The following is a 13,308-nucleotide window of genomic DNA, read 5'->3' as shown; positions in this document are numbered from 1 at the left end:
AGAGCAGAGGACTTGCACTCATTTTGCAAGCATTTTCACTTAATGAGTGGGCTTTCAATCGCTCCTTTAATGTGGACTGGAGATGCACAACACTGGGGGGAGGCACTTAGAGAATTTGTCCGTACCTACTCAAAGTGAACTTCGCAGAGCCTAGGCCTGAGCAATTCCACTGTTCTCTGTATTTCCACTAGATATGTAACATTCACCTACCTATTCCTCCACAGAAGACTGCATATTATGTTTGGCAACAGATATGTTGAGAATGTTTGAAGTAGTTTCAAAATGGGCCCACAGAGTCAAACAGATAAATGATGGCTACTCCCACAATGGAATACTATACACCAATAAGAAGGAATAAACTCCACCTACAAGTGGTGCTAGGTGCCAGACACCACTAAATAAAACCTATGCGATTCCATTCATATAAAGCACAAATCAGGCGGAATCAACCTGGGCATCAGGATTGGATGGCACTTTGTTGGAAGGGGAGGGTGCAGAGGAGACCAAGGAAATCAGGGTGCTGAGAAGCAGCACCTTCTTTGTATGGCTGCTAGTTATGCCAGTATGCCCAGAAGGTGAGACTCACCATGCTGTACATGTTCATGCAGCTCCTCAATTAATACCACGAGAACCTTTGCCAGACAGTTCTCTGAGAGAATAGCTGTTGCAAACACAACAGTGAAAAGATGCAGGAAGAAAAGTGGAGGTAAGTGGGCACTATTATCTCATGCCTGTAATCCTAGCTACTAGGCTGACATCTGAGGATCATGGTTCAAAGACAGCCCCAGTAGGAAAGTCTGTGCCATTCATCTCCAATTAACCACCAGAAAACCAGAAGTGGTGCTGTGGCTCAAAGTGGTAGAGGTTAGCTTTTAGAGAAAAAAATAAAATAAAAGCTCACGGACAGCGCCCAGGCCCCAAGTTCAAGCCCCATGACCAACAAAAAGAAAGAAAGAAAAGTAGAGGTGAAATATTTCAGGGTACTCCACCAGCTACTAAACCTCACTGCTCAGACATAGGATCCAAGCTGTACCACATACAAGAATTCCAGACGTTCTCTAAGGCCCCAAGTGCCAAATACAGCTACCACACCACACTCCTCAGGCCACCCTGTCCTTTAAGCCCCTCAGTCTAGTCCCACCCCAGAATGCCTTGCTTCTAGCCAGGCAATCCCCACATGCACCTGCCAAGATGGGTACAAATTCACAACCTCCCCAGGTACCTGGGCCTGAATTTGTGAGTGATGTGGGCTTTTGAAATCCCCTTCTAGAAAAACTGCATTTTCCAAATCCAAATCCACTTGAAGAAGAATAGGAAAAAGGATGGGAATAACTTTGTAAGTGTTCTGTTTTGACAATGTGCCTGAGGAATTCACCACACAGAGTGGGAAATACGAGCGGTTAAGCCTATTCAATGTCATGACATACAAAATTGAAGCATAATTGCCCCTGAGTGCTTGGCAACTGAAAAGCACTTCGTTTTAGAAATGGAGGGAAATTCATGCCGGGAAATGGAGGCGATTGTCAAAAGTTTGATTGTAATGTGAGTGAGGCTTCGACAAGAAGGCTCGGTGGAGAAAGCTCTCCACCCTGCCATCCGGACTCTCATTGGAAATGTCTCAGAAACAGCAATGGTGACTGTCCTCTGTCCTAAAAGCCAGGAAATGACGATGATTAGACGTGCACATTTCAAAGTGTGATAAGGGGGCCCCAGCGTGGCAGAGTGGGGCGCAGGGAAATGAGCTCTTACCAATCATATGGTTGGCAACATGGATTTGAATCTCTCTCTCATTCTCGAAGGTCATCTGGCACTTGATGCACTGGTATGTCTTTTTCTGTTTGGAAACCAAAAAGAAAAGAGAGAGTTGAGAGGCAGGCAAAAGCAGAAGTCAAAAGTTTCTCAACAGCCTAGCTCAAGACTTGCCAGAATGCCATCTCTAAGCTATTCTCTTCTCAATTCCCTGTCAATCAAACTTCACAGTCTGGGGAAGGAACACAGATTGTGTTCTATAGGACTCACTCTCTTGTCATAACTCAAGGTCAACCTTGTTAGGACAAGTAAAGCCAGCTGCCCATCCATCTACTCATATATCCAACCCTTTACCAATTTACCTATCTTCCATCTACTCACTCATCCATCTATGCATCCACCTCCCCATCTCCTTACCTATCCCCTGCTTATCCATATGTCCATCTCAATACACATCCATCATCTTTCCATCTGCCCACTCACCCAGAGACCTACCTACACACCAGTACACTCATCAGCCTACCTATCTACCACCCATCTGCCATCCACTCACTTTTCTACCCACTCAGTAACCTCCTCAACCACTGACACCCCCCCCCAACCAGATGTGCTGAGCAGGGACACTGCTCTTGACAACTCTGGCACTCAGAGTGGCTGAGGAGGTGATTCCCAGCTGCTTCCACACAGAAGGACTACATCTGGCTGCCTTTGGAGATGGGGCTAGGAGCAGAGGTGTCAAAACTTTTTGAAGACTTGTAAAGAGTGGGCTTTCTTCTTAAAACTAAACCTGAGGAGTTGTGAAGCCTGATGCCTGGAGGCAGAGTTGGTGTGTCCTGTCTAGAAGAAAGATTGTGGTATTCTTTTCCTCCTGAAGGATAAGGGGCAGTGTTGGAACACAACATTTCCAAGGTGTCCAAAGAAAACTTTGGCTCCTCGGAGGAGGGAGTAGGACTAGTGATTCCTGGGCAAGGGCCCAGGTCCAACTCTAAACCATCCAACATAACAAGTCACCAGAAAGCTAGGCAGTCTTGGGTCCCACCAGAGCCCTACCCCCACCCACAGTTCCCTGAGTCCCTGCTGTTTCGTCCCCTTGGACACCCTCTCCTGTCCAATCTTTTGAGAAGTCTCTTCCTTCCACCTCCAGGTGAGTTCAGTCCCTCCCTCACTGGCTCACCTCAGCTCACACTAAGCACCTGGGTACTGGATGCACCTCTGTGCTGTGGTTGATTGACTTGTCTCCTCCCACACTGTGCCCTGAGCAGCCAGACAGGACAGGAAGGCTTGGTGTCACCCTTGGAGACACAGCCAGCAAAACCCAAAATACAAGAAGGATCTGTTGAGTATGTGACCAACTTTTCAGAATAATGCATTGCTCAGGCTGATGAAACAGGGAGAACTACACAACTTGAAATATTCTGGGTTTCCACAACCTCAGCATAGGGCCTAGCAACAGTAAGGACTGCCTAAGCCGCAATCAACTTTGGTTATTTGTTTTGTTCTGTATTTATTTAACTTAATTTGTTTGTTTGTCTTCTGTGTTGGTACTGGGGCTTAAACGCAGAAGAGCCTTAGGTTCTCACTTGCTGTTTCGATCAGGGCGGGTACTCTACAACTTGAGCTATTCCTCTACTTCAGGCTTCTTGCTAGTTAATTAGAGACAAGACCCTCTCAGATTTGTCTTGCCCAGCCAGGCTGGCTTAGAAATGTGATCCTCAGATCTCAGCCTCCTGCGCAACTAGGATTACAGATGTGAGCCACCAGTGCTTGACATTTGTTGTTTCTGAGACAGGGTCTTACTATATAGTCCAGGCTAGCCTGGGACTCATTATCCTCCTTTCTCAGCTCCCGAGTGCTAGGATTACAGGAGCATATCACTCCTACCCAGCTCAACTTTATTACTGGTGTCAAGAAAATTCTTATTGAGCTAATGAATGACTGGAAGCACAAGTGCTGGGAACTTTAGGTTCCAGCGGCAGGTTCCTGCTTGGGCTCCACAGTCCCCAGGTGGAGGCCTTTTCCCATGTTTCAGGAGAACCAAGGGATTCCCATTACAGGCCACGACACTGAAACAGAAACTGGAAAGAAAAGGCCCCAGGAGGACAGGGGGAGGCAGAGGGGGTGCCACAGAGGCAGGGCTGAGGAGGCACACCTCCCAACCATAGGGAGATGTTCAGGACATAAGATGACTGTGAGGATTCATATCTTCTGAGGGGACACAGCTCCATGGGACCCGTCAGGGCTCCATTCTGCGCTCATCCTTACAGAGAGGAGCCACCTTGAGTTTCTGTACTGTGAGAATCATTCATTCTTCCTCCCAGGTGTCTCACCCTCCCTGCCTGCAGGTAAAAGAGCCCAGCCAGCTCCACTTCAGGAAAGTCCAGGAAAGCCTGCTGGACAGGCTCCCCAGCCTTGCAGCTTGCAGAAGACCATTTCCCCTCCAAGGACCTGTGGGGCAGAAGCCGCAGAGGTCATGGCCATGGCTGATTGGGATGAGAGTAACCAACAGCCTAAGATCAAAGCATTTAGTTGATCCCCTTGGAGTAGGTGGATGTTGTGGTCTTGCTGTGCTGGCAAAAGAAGTCACCACAGGCTGGGGCAATGGTAGCTCATGCCTGTAATCCTAGCTACTCAGGAGGCTGAGAGCCAAGGATGGCGGTTCAAAGCCAGCCAGGGCAGGGAAAGTCTGTGAGACTCTTTTCTCCAATTAACCACAAAAAGCTGGAAGTAGAACTGGAGTTCAAATAGTAGAGAGCTAGCCTTGAGCACAAAAGCTCAAGGACAGTGCCCAGGCCCTGAGTTCAATCACCAGGAGCAGCAAAAAAAAAAAAAAAAGTCACCAAGGACTCAGGTAGGAAGAGAGGCTCCCCTAAACACCCTTGTACCATATGCCAGAAACAGTGCAGACAGATAATGGCACCCTTCCTGGTAGGGAAACAGATCCCAGGGCATTCCCAAGGGAAGGGCCCAAGGAGCTATTGACAACACATACATATTTGCATACTTGAACGTGCATACACATGGATATATACACGACCTGCCAGCACATATAGTTGCGTTCACATGCTCAACCTCAGCCAACTCATCCTACCATGCAGAACTCTCACAGAGAGAGCCACAACTCCTGCATATACTCCCTCTTCTTGTGGCCTAGGACCCTCACATGCAACAGGTGTAAGGTAAAACAGGACCAGAGATGTGGAAACATCCTCATGGATCCATGGGGAGCACAGGGTGACCAATCCAGACTTGTTGCCAGAGACACACACACCTTCAACTCTCACTGGAACCCTGACACCCAACCCCTCGAGGCCCAGGAACCTCTGACATCTGTGAACAAACTACTCAATACACAGGATGCATAAACACACATTAGTATGCAGGTGCACATGCACACACATACACACATACTCAGACTCACTAGCATGGACACCTCCAAACTTAGCCCCACCCCCACCCCATCTACAGGGTCTTTATGCCCCAGAGATGTCCTCTTCCCTCAGAGCTTCAGCTCCACCAGGAAATGTAATTCCAGAAAGATGGAGCCTGGCATTCAAAGTGCTTCTTCTATCAGAAGGCCCATCCCTGGGACCATGAGCACCAAAGCTAAAGTCTGAGGCCTGTAGCCAGGGCTGCCTCTTCCCATAGCCCAGCAGCCCCAGAACAGAAAGAACCCCCCAGAGAACAACTGAGGAGGGACAGGGAAGACCAGCCCCTTAGGGGAGGGAGAGAGAGAAGGGGAGGACCAGAGGTACTGAGTTTCCATGGCTACAGTCTAAGCCAATATGAATGGCGCACCTACTGTGTGTAGGCAACTTTCCCACATTGAAGAGGTAGAGAAAGTGGAGCTCTAATCGGCCTGGACACCCTGTGCTGGCAAAAGGAAGGGCAGAGGCCCAATGCTCAGCAGGACCCCTCTGGAACTTGCTATCTGAGCTGCATCCCTGGACAGTTCTAAGTGACAGAAAGCTAGTGTGACCTGGACATAGGCCAGCCCTTCAGCCTAGAAACCCCTTCACTTGGCTATAAAATGGGGTACAGTACTCACTCAGCCCCACTCCCAGAGATAGGCCAGCCTTTCAGCCTAGAAACCCCTTCACTTGGCTATAAAGTAGGGTATAACACTCAGCTCCCTCCCCCAACAAAGGCCAGCCTTACAGCCTAAAAACCCCTTCACTTGGCTATAAAATGGGGTACAACACTCACTCAGCTCCCCCAACCCCCCGCAACATAGGCCAGCCCTTCAGCCTAGAAACCCCTTCACTTGGCTATAAATGGGGTACAACACTCAGCTCCCCCTTCAGCACTAAAAGCCTAGAAACCCCTTTACTTGGCTATAAACACTCGCCCCCCCCCCCCCGCAGCACTGAAAGCACCCCAAGGTTCTGGAGGACCTGGGGGTAGGCAAGGTTGTTATTATCCATAGATGGGGGAGGTGGAAGCCTCCACGCTTCATGTTCCAGCAGATAGCATCCTTGGCCCCACAGGAACCCAGTCCTCTGAGAGCTAGTTGCTATGGATACACTCCCGAGGGTCCCAGCCTGCCAGCCCCCAAGCCCCTGTGCAGCCCCCAGAGTCTGCTCTTACAAGATCAAGTCCTGGGGGAGAGGAGGAGGGGGAACAGACAGCTGGGCCCCTACCCCCAGGCGTGCCCAGGCAGGGGGGCAAAGCCCCAGGGGTGCTGCCTGGGCTGGGGAGGTATCTGGGCTTTGTCTGGCTCCTGTCTACAACGGGCCCATCTGCCTGGGTTGAGGGGCAGGCACAGAGGTGATTTCCAGCTAAGCTTCCCCAGCACAAAGCCTGGGGCACTGAGAGGAAGGCTGGGGGGCGGGGAGAAGGGGCACAAGGTTTCAATCCCTGCACTGCCCACACAACTGTGGTCCTTGGGTTCTTGGATAGCCAGCCTCACCTTTCTCAGCCTCTATTCTCTTTTCCTTTTCCTTTTTGTTTGTGCTTTGTGCTGGTACTAGGGTTTGAGCTCAGGACCTACGTACTGCCTCTGAGCTTTTTCATTCAAGGCTTGTGCTTTATCACTTGAGCCATTTTAGGAGTGGCTAACTGGAGAGAGGAGTCTCGTGGACTTTCCTTCCTGGGCTGGCTGCTTATTGCAATCCTCAGATCTCAGGCTCCTTAATAGCTAGGATTACAGCCATGAGCCACAGCACCCAGTTCTCTGTTTCCTCCTTGCCAGCAGTGGTACAGAAATGCTCTAGAAGTCAGTGTCCTGGAGAGTGCCCCTCACGTGGCAGGGACTTCCACTGCGTGGTACTGGGTACTGTTTACAGGGCACAGGGGGAGGGCAGCTCTACCAGCCCAGGCTTTGGAGACCAGGCCATCAGGTCTTGCCCACCAGCACCAGAGTGGACAATGGAAAAGGACTGGTCCAGGCTGGGTGCACAGGGAAGTTAGCAGGCACCCGGGCTAGCCATACTGCCTCTATTACCTGCCCACCACCCTTTTGCAAGAAGGGAAGCTGAATTTCCTGCTGCTACAACAGCCCCCATACTGGCTGGGGAGAGAGTGCAGTCTGTGGCACCAGACGTGACATGCCTGGGTTCAAATCCCACCTTTGCCTTTTGACGGCCAAGGCTAGGGGCAAATGTCTTTATTGTTCTATGCCTCAGAGACCTCCATAAAAATGAGTGCTGCTGCTGACACAGTGGCTCAGGCCTGAAATATTAGCAACTCAGGAGGTTGAGACTGAGGCTCAAAGCCAGCCCAGACAGGAAAGGGTGTGAGATTCTTATCTCCAATTCACCACCAAAAAGCCAGAAATGGAGCTGTGGTTAAATGGTAGAGCATTAACCTTGGGCAAAGAAGCTCAGAGACAGCATGCAGGCCCCAAGTTCAAGCCCCAGGACTAGCACCAAACAAATAAACAAATAAGTACCTAAGGAGATAGTATTTGATCCTTATGGGAAAGATAAAGGGCTATAGGCCAGCTCTTTCTTCTCACCTTTCATCCTCAGAGCAAATGGCAGAGGGCAACATGGGAAAGGGCCACATCTCATGACTGAGGGAGATAGGCACTGACCTGGGGCCAGGCCAAAACCAAGATGGTCCTGGTGCCACCCAGGGGACATTAGCTCTGGAGACGGATGGAATACTCTATCTACTGTTACTACCATTGCTAATTACCACCACTAATATCTTCTGGCTTTACAGGGGAGGACAGAGGCCTAGAAAGGCCACATGACTGCTGGGTTCTAGAGAAGATATTCCGCCAAACTGTCTGACTCTGGGACCCAAACACTGCCTAAGACTACCTGGTCACTGAGCTGAGGTCAAATGAATACAGCAGGTAACAATGACCAGGACCTCTGACCATGTTCTGCTCTCCCTGTTCAGAGGACCAGCTTAGCTGATTAGCTCTGAGAGGGGAAGGTGTCAGGACCCCTAAAATGAGCACCCCACCAGATAGGCACCTTATGAGAAGCCTCACGCCCTGGCCAGACTCATTGTTATGTCCTCATTCACACATTCCTCTCCCTACATGGACCCCAGCCGCCCATCTGGACATCAGGGGTCCGGCCAGGGAGCCTGTAGCATCCTGTCTTTAGCAAATTCTCCCTCAGCTTGCTCTGTTTCCCTCCTCTCACACAATCTCCCTTGCTCTTGCACAATCCCAGAGTCTCAGGCCCTGGTCTGGATCTCAAGGTCAAACACCCCCAGCAAACCCCTGTTTCAAAGGCCGCTGTGGTGGGTGGCTCTTCCTCAAGCCTATCTTCCTACCAATGGCACCAGCAGCTGCCCTCCAGGGCAAGGAGCCCCTGAGATGTGTGTGGCACCTCCTCTGCCTGCAGACACACACAGGGGGCCCTGGGGTTATGCTGTCTGATATCCAAATGCTGTGCACCTTTTGTCTCTGCGCCTGAGGCCTGGATCGACCCTCTAGTAGCCCACATTTCCTCCACCTCATTGTAAGCCACTTTTTTGGAGGATGGGGGGTTTGCTAGTCCTTGAGCTTGAACTCAGGGCCTGGGTACTATTCCTGAGCTTCTTTTGCTCAAGGCTAGCACTCTTCTACTTGAGCTATAGCTTTACTTCTGGCTTTTTTGGTGGCCAGTTGTAGTCTTCCCTGCCTCAGCTAGTTTCCAACCTCGATCCTAGGATCTCAGCCTCCTGAATTAGTTAGGATTACAGGCGTGAGCCACTAGTGCCTCACTTGGAAGCTACTTTTCATGGGCTTATAGCACTGCCTGGTCCTTAGGCCCTCAAAGTGGGGTATGTGCCTGGTTTTCTTTGGCTTCTATGCACTTCCAAATATAATGGGTGTTCCAGAAAATTTCATGAATGAATCAATTACTGATATGAAAATATGACCATAGTAAAAGCAATATAAACCATCCCTACAGCTACACCACAATGATGCTCTTGATGAAGTAACAGAAGAGAATGACATTAGCTGGTGACTTACAGCAAGCAGAACTGAGCCCCAGATGAGGGCCCGATTCCGCGACCCAAGTGTACATGGTGTTTATAGTTATGACTTGTCAAAACAATCCTGGATCAAAAGCACAGAGATGTGAAGTGAGTTGCCCAAGGAAACTAGGTAAGCAGGTACATCTGTCCACCCCCAGATCGTTCACAAAGATGTCAGCCACCATTGACAGCACCTCCCTGTTCACTGGCCATGGTGCTAGGCATTGCCCACATTACTGGCTCCTGGAAACAGTTCTAGGACATCGAAATTGGAGCAGAGGAGCATTTGACAAATGAGGCCAAGAAAGGTAAGTAATCTGTGTATGACACACAACCAAACTGGGATTCAGACTGGAAGCACGTACTATAGAGTGGCGTGCATAGCCACAACAGGCACTGTTGCTTCTCTGGGCTACAGCCAGGAACATGGCAGGCAGTATGCTACTCAGGGGTACAGTTTCTGTGGGGACCAGTGACTCCTCAAAGAACAAAAGGCAGGAGCAAGTTGAGTGCACTTACCCGGGGCACTGGCGATGTTTGGGCGCCTTTCCGGGGCCCGCTGGTCTCTGGCGTGAGGTCACGGTGGTCCACCTGCATGTGGCTCTCCAGGTCCTCGGCACTCTCAAACTTGACGCTGCACTCGGGGCAGCGGAGGCCAACACAGGGCCGTTCGGTGGGTTCTGGAGGGGCCAGGCCACCCACCTGTCCATTGGCACTGCGGGCCATGCAGCCGGCACACAGGCCGTAGGGGAGCCCGTTGACATCCAGCTTGACAAGGTCCTGCTTGCTTCGGAACTCCTTGAGACACAGGGCGCACTTGTAGAGCTTTTGTAGCCCTTGCCCGTTGGGAGAGGATGCGGCTGAGCTGCCTGCCAGCTTCTGCATGTGGAAGGTGCCGTGGATCTTGAGCTCTAGCGTAGAGGTGACCGTCTGCATGCAGACCACACAGCGGAAGCCGGTGAGTGAGTTGCGCAGATCGGGGTGCATCTGGCAGTGCTCGATAAACTCCTCTTCACTCTGCAGGGGCATCTTGCAGATGCGACAGGTGCCTGTGTCCAGGCTCTTGCTGTGGGTCACCTTGTGCTCGGTGAGCGTCAGCAGCGAGGGGAAACGTTCACCACAGATGGGACACATGTAGTGCTTGGCCGGGCCCCGGTGTGTTTGCAGGTGCTCCCGGAGCCCATTCTCTGAGAAGAAAGTCCTCGAGCAAACGTTGCACTTGTGGCTCCCCTTGATGAACTCAGCCTTCTTGCGTGAACCGTCGTCCTCACCGGGTCGGATGTTGTGATCCCGAAGCCGATGGTTCTGCAGCAGGACCTCCATGGTGTAGGCTGCCCCACAGATATCACAGCCATACATGGGTTCCGACGCATCCACATCATCCTCACTTGCTTCGTGGCTGTTGGGCGCCTCGGGGTTCTTCAGCAGCATGCCCTGCAAATCAGCGGGCTCAGCTTTCTTGGTGGTCGCAGGGGGCACCCCATTGGCCGTGCCGTTCTCAGTGGCAGCATCAAATACACAGTGCTTCTCCCGCAGGTGCTTCTCTAGCAGGATGATGGCGTGGAAGGCCTTGCTGCAGAACTTGCAGTTGTACTTCTTGCTGTGGGTCGTGATGTGGCATTGGAGCTCCACCTCGGTACTGAAGGTCTCCCCGCAGAAGATGCACTTGTGGGCCTTGGCCGGGTTGCCCAGATGGCTGTGTTTGACATGCACCTGCAGGTCGGCCTCCTTGCGGAAGTCCCAGTTGCAGGCCGTACAGCGGTACATCTTCTTCTCGTTGCTGTGCTTCACGGCCAGGTGCACTTGGATGGACACCTTGGAGTCAAACACTTCCTGACACAGGGTGCAGTGGTACAGCACAAAAGTGTGCATGTCCAGCAGGTGCTTCTGCAGGTCGTCCACTGAGGAGAACTGCTTGTCACAGCTCTCGCACACATAGTGGGTCGACGTGGTCATGTAGTGCACCGTGAGGTGCTGCAGAAGGGACTCCTGCGAGTCAAAGTCCTCTTTGCACTGGGGGCAGGCCTGCTTCCGCAGCAGCAGCTCCAGGTGTAGCTTCAGGTGGGTCTGGAAGCTCTCGAAGTTGGAGAACTTGAGGTCACACTGATTACAGGGGTACTCGCCGTTGGAGATGGAGTTAGCGCTCCCCGAGAGCCGCTGTCGCTTTGGAGAAGACACCTCAACATCAGACGAGACAGGGCTCTGCTCTGCCTTGGACTTCTTGCTGTGTGCCAACGGAATGTTCTTGTGGTTCTCCTTGATGTGTTTGGTAAGCTTCAAGATGGAGCCGAAGATGGGAGAGTTGGTACAGTAAGGGCAGGAATAGACCTCCATGAACGACTGCGTGGGCTGCACTACTGGTGACTCCAGCTTGGCACTGCCTACACTGCAGTGAGCCTGCTGGATGTGCTCAGTGAGGGAGGACTCGGTGAGGAAGCCCATGGAGCACTGGTTGCAGAAGAAGGCGTTATTGCCATCAGGTGGGTTGGCATTGGGGCCGCAGTGGGAGACACGGATATGCTCCTGCAGGCTGTTGATGTCCGCAAACATCTCAGGGCAGTAGTTGCAATGGAAGGCGGAGATGTTGCCAAATTGCATCACCGGGTAAGTGTGGCTCTTGTGCAGCTTTCGGACATGCTCGTTGAGGTTGTAGAGGGTGGGCATGGAGTCTAGGCAGATCTGACATGTGTGACTCTGCTGGGGCTTATCTGCGTGGATGGTCTTCAGGTGGATCTCCAGCACAGCCAGGCTGGTAAAGTCCCTCTTAGAACAATAGGGGCAGCTGTAGACTACCTTGGACCAGCCCTGCCCCTCATCCCGCATCTTCTTCTGCCCCCGAAGCGGCTTCAAGGTGGAGTCCGGGGTGGAGCCACGCTCCACGGAGGCGCTGGAGTCGGGTGTGGCACTGCTCATGGAGGCCACACTGCCCAGGACAGGGTCAGGGCTGGCGCTGTGGTTGCTGGAGTCTGGCTGCCGGTGGCTGTCAAGGTGGCAGTAGACACCCTCCACCGAGGAGAATTGCTCAGGACACATGGGGCACTTGTGCTTCTGGTTGGCGTGGGCTTGGTGGATGTGGGCGAGCAGCGTGTTCTCATCCACGAAGACCTCAGGGCAGTGGATGCACTGCAGGTCTGCCTTCTCGGAGAGCTGCGGGTGCCGCGTGAGCACGTGCTTCTCCAGTTCCTCTGTCTGGCTGAAGGTGTCCTCGCAGTAGTCACACATGAAATCGTCCTTCTTGGCGTCTTTCTCAGATTTGGCCAGATGTTCCTTGTTCTTCTTGTGGGCCTGCATGTGGCTCTGCAGCGAGCTGGTGGATGAGAAGCCGCGCTTGCACACACTGCACTTAAAGGGTTTGCTGGAGCTGTGGGTCTTCAGGTGGATCTTGAGGTGGTCGCTGCGGGAGAATGCCGCCTCGCACTCGTGACAGTGGTACTTCTTGTCACCAGTGTGCAGCTTGATGTGCCGGTCGCGGCTCCTCTTGTGCTTGAAGAGGCGGCTGCAATAGGTGCACTTGAACGGCAGCTTGTCGCTGTGGATCTGCTCGTGCCTCTTCAAGTAGCTCAGACGGATGAAGGACTTGTCGCAGAACTGGCAAGGGTACGGCAGGCCCGTGCCCCCTTCCTCCTCGCCGAGGCCAAGGTCACAACCATCTCCAATCATCTGCGTGGGTGACGCAACATCCTTGCTGGAGGGAGACGAGGCCACCCAGGAGAGCTGCGGGTCGTCATCACCATCTGCAGGGGGAAGGCAGAGAAGAGATTAGAGGCAATTCCCAAGGCCGCGGGGAAAACAAGGACAGAGCCAGCTTCTCCACAGCTCTCAGGCTGAAGCTGTGCAGCTGGCCAACGGCTGCAGGGGAGGGGGAGAGGCAGGGGCGGAAGCAAGTGGACAGGCGGGCCTTCCCATCTGCAGAGGACGCGGCAGAGGGGCAGCAGGATAGGAAGGGGAAATGTCTCTTTTTTTCTGCAGCAACACCTGCCTGGGCCTGGCTGGGTGTGGTAATCTCACCGGAGGTGAAGCTCTTGGCCACCTCCCTGATTAGGGGTGATGGAGGAGAATCTGCCAGACACAGGAAATGACCTCACAGACTGTCGGTCCCACAGGCCAAAAGGAAGACAAGTCCCATCGCTTGATCAGCAC

General features: G+C 52.4%; 1 protein-coding gene and 1 long non-coding RNA gene across 4 annotated transcripts in view; one reads left to right on the top strand and one right to left on the bottom strand.

Annotated features, from left to right (window-relative positions):
• Positions 1 to 13,308, bottom strand: part of Znf423 (zinc finger protein 423) — a 321,067-nt gene that overhangs the window by 115,235 nt on the left and 192,524 nt on the right. For all 3 annotated transcript variants that reach the window (XM_048355657.1, XM_048355658.1, XM_048355659.1), the window contains 2 exons: positions 9,688 to 12,902; positions 1,750 to 1,834 (listed from right to left, as the gene is read on the bottom strand). In XM_048355657.1, coding sequence (XP_048211614.1) covers positions 1,750 to 1,834; positions 9,688 to 12,902 — 3,300 coding nt within the window. The remainder of the gene's footprint in view (positions 1 to 1,749; positions 1,835 to 9,687; positions 12,903 to 13,308) is intronic.
• LOC125358489 lies at positions 18 to 11,031 on the top strand. Its single transcript, XR_007212316.1, has 3 exons — positions 18 to 171; positions 5,584 to 5,588; positions 11,018 to 11,031. It is a non-coding gene; the product is annotated as an uncharacterized LOC125358489 (long non-coding RNA).

Source organism: Perognathus longimembris, chromosome 10 (genome assembly GCF_023159225.1).
Source record: "Perognathus longimembris pacificus isolate PPM17 chromosome 10, ASM2315922v1, whole genome shotgun sequence".
NCBI classification, from domain to species: Eukaryota; Metazoa; Chordata; class Mammalia; order Rodentia; family Heteromyidae; genus Perognathus; species Perognathus longimembris.
The sequence above is the reverse complement of the archived record's forward strand: the minus strand, read 5'-3'. Positions and strand labels throughout refer to the sequence as shown.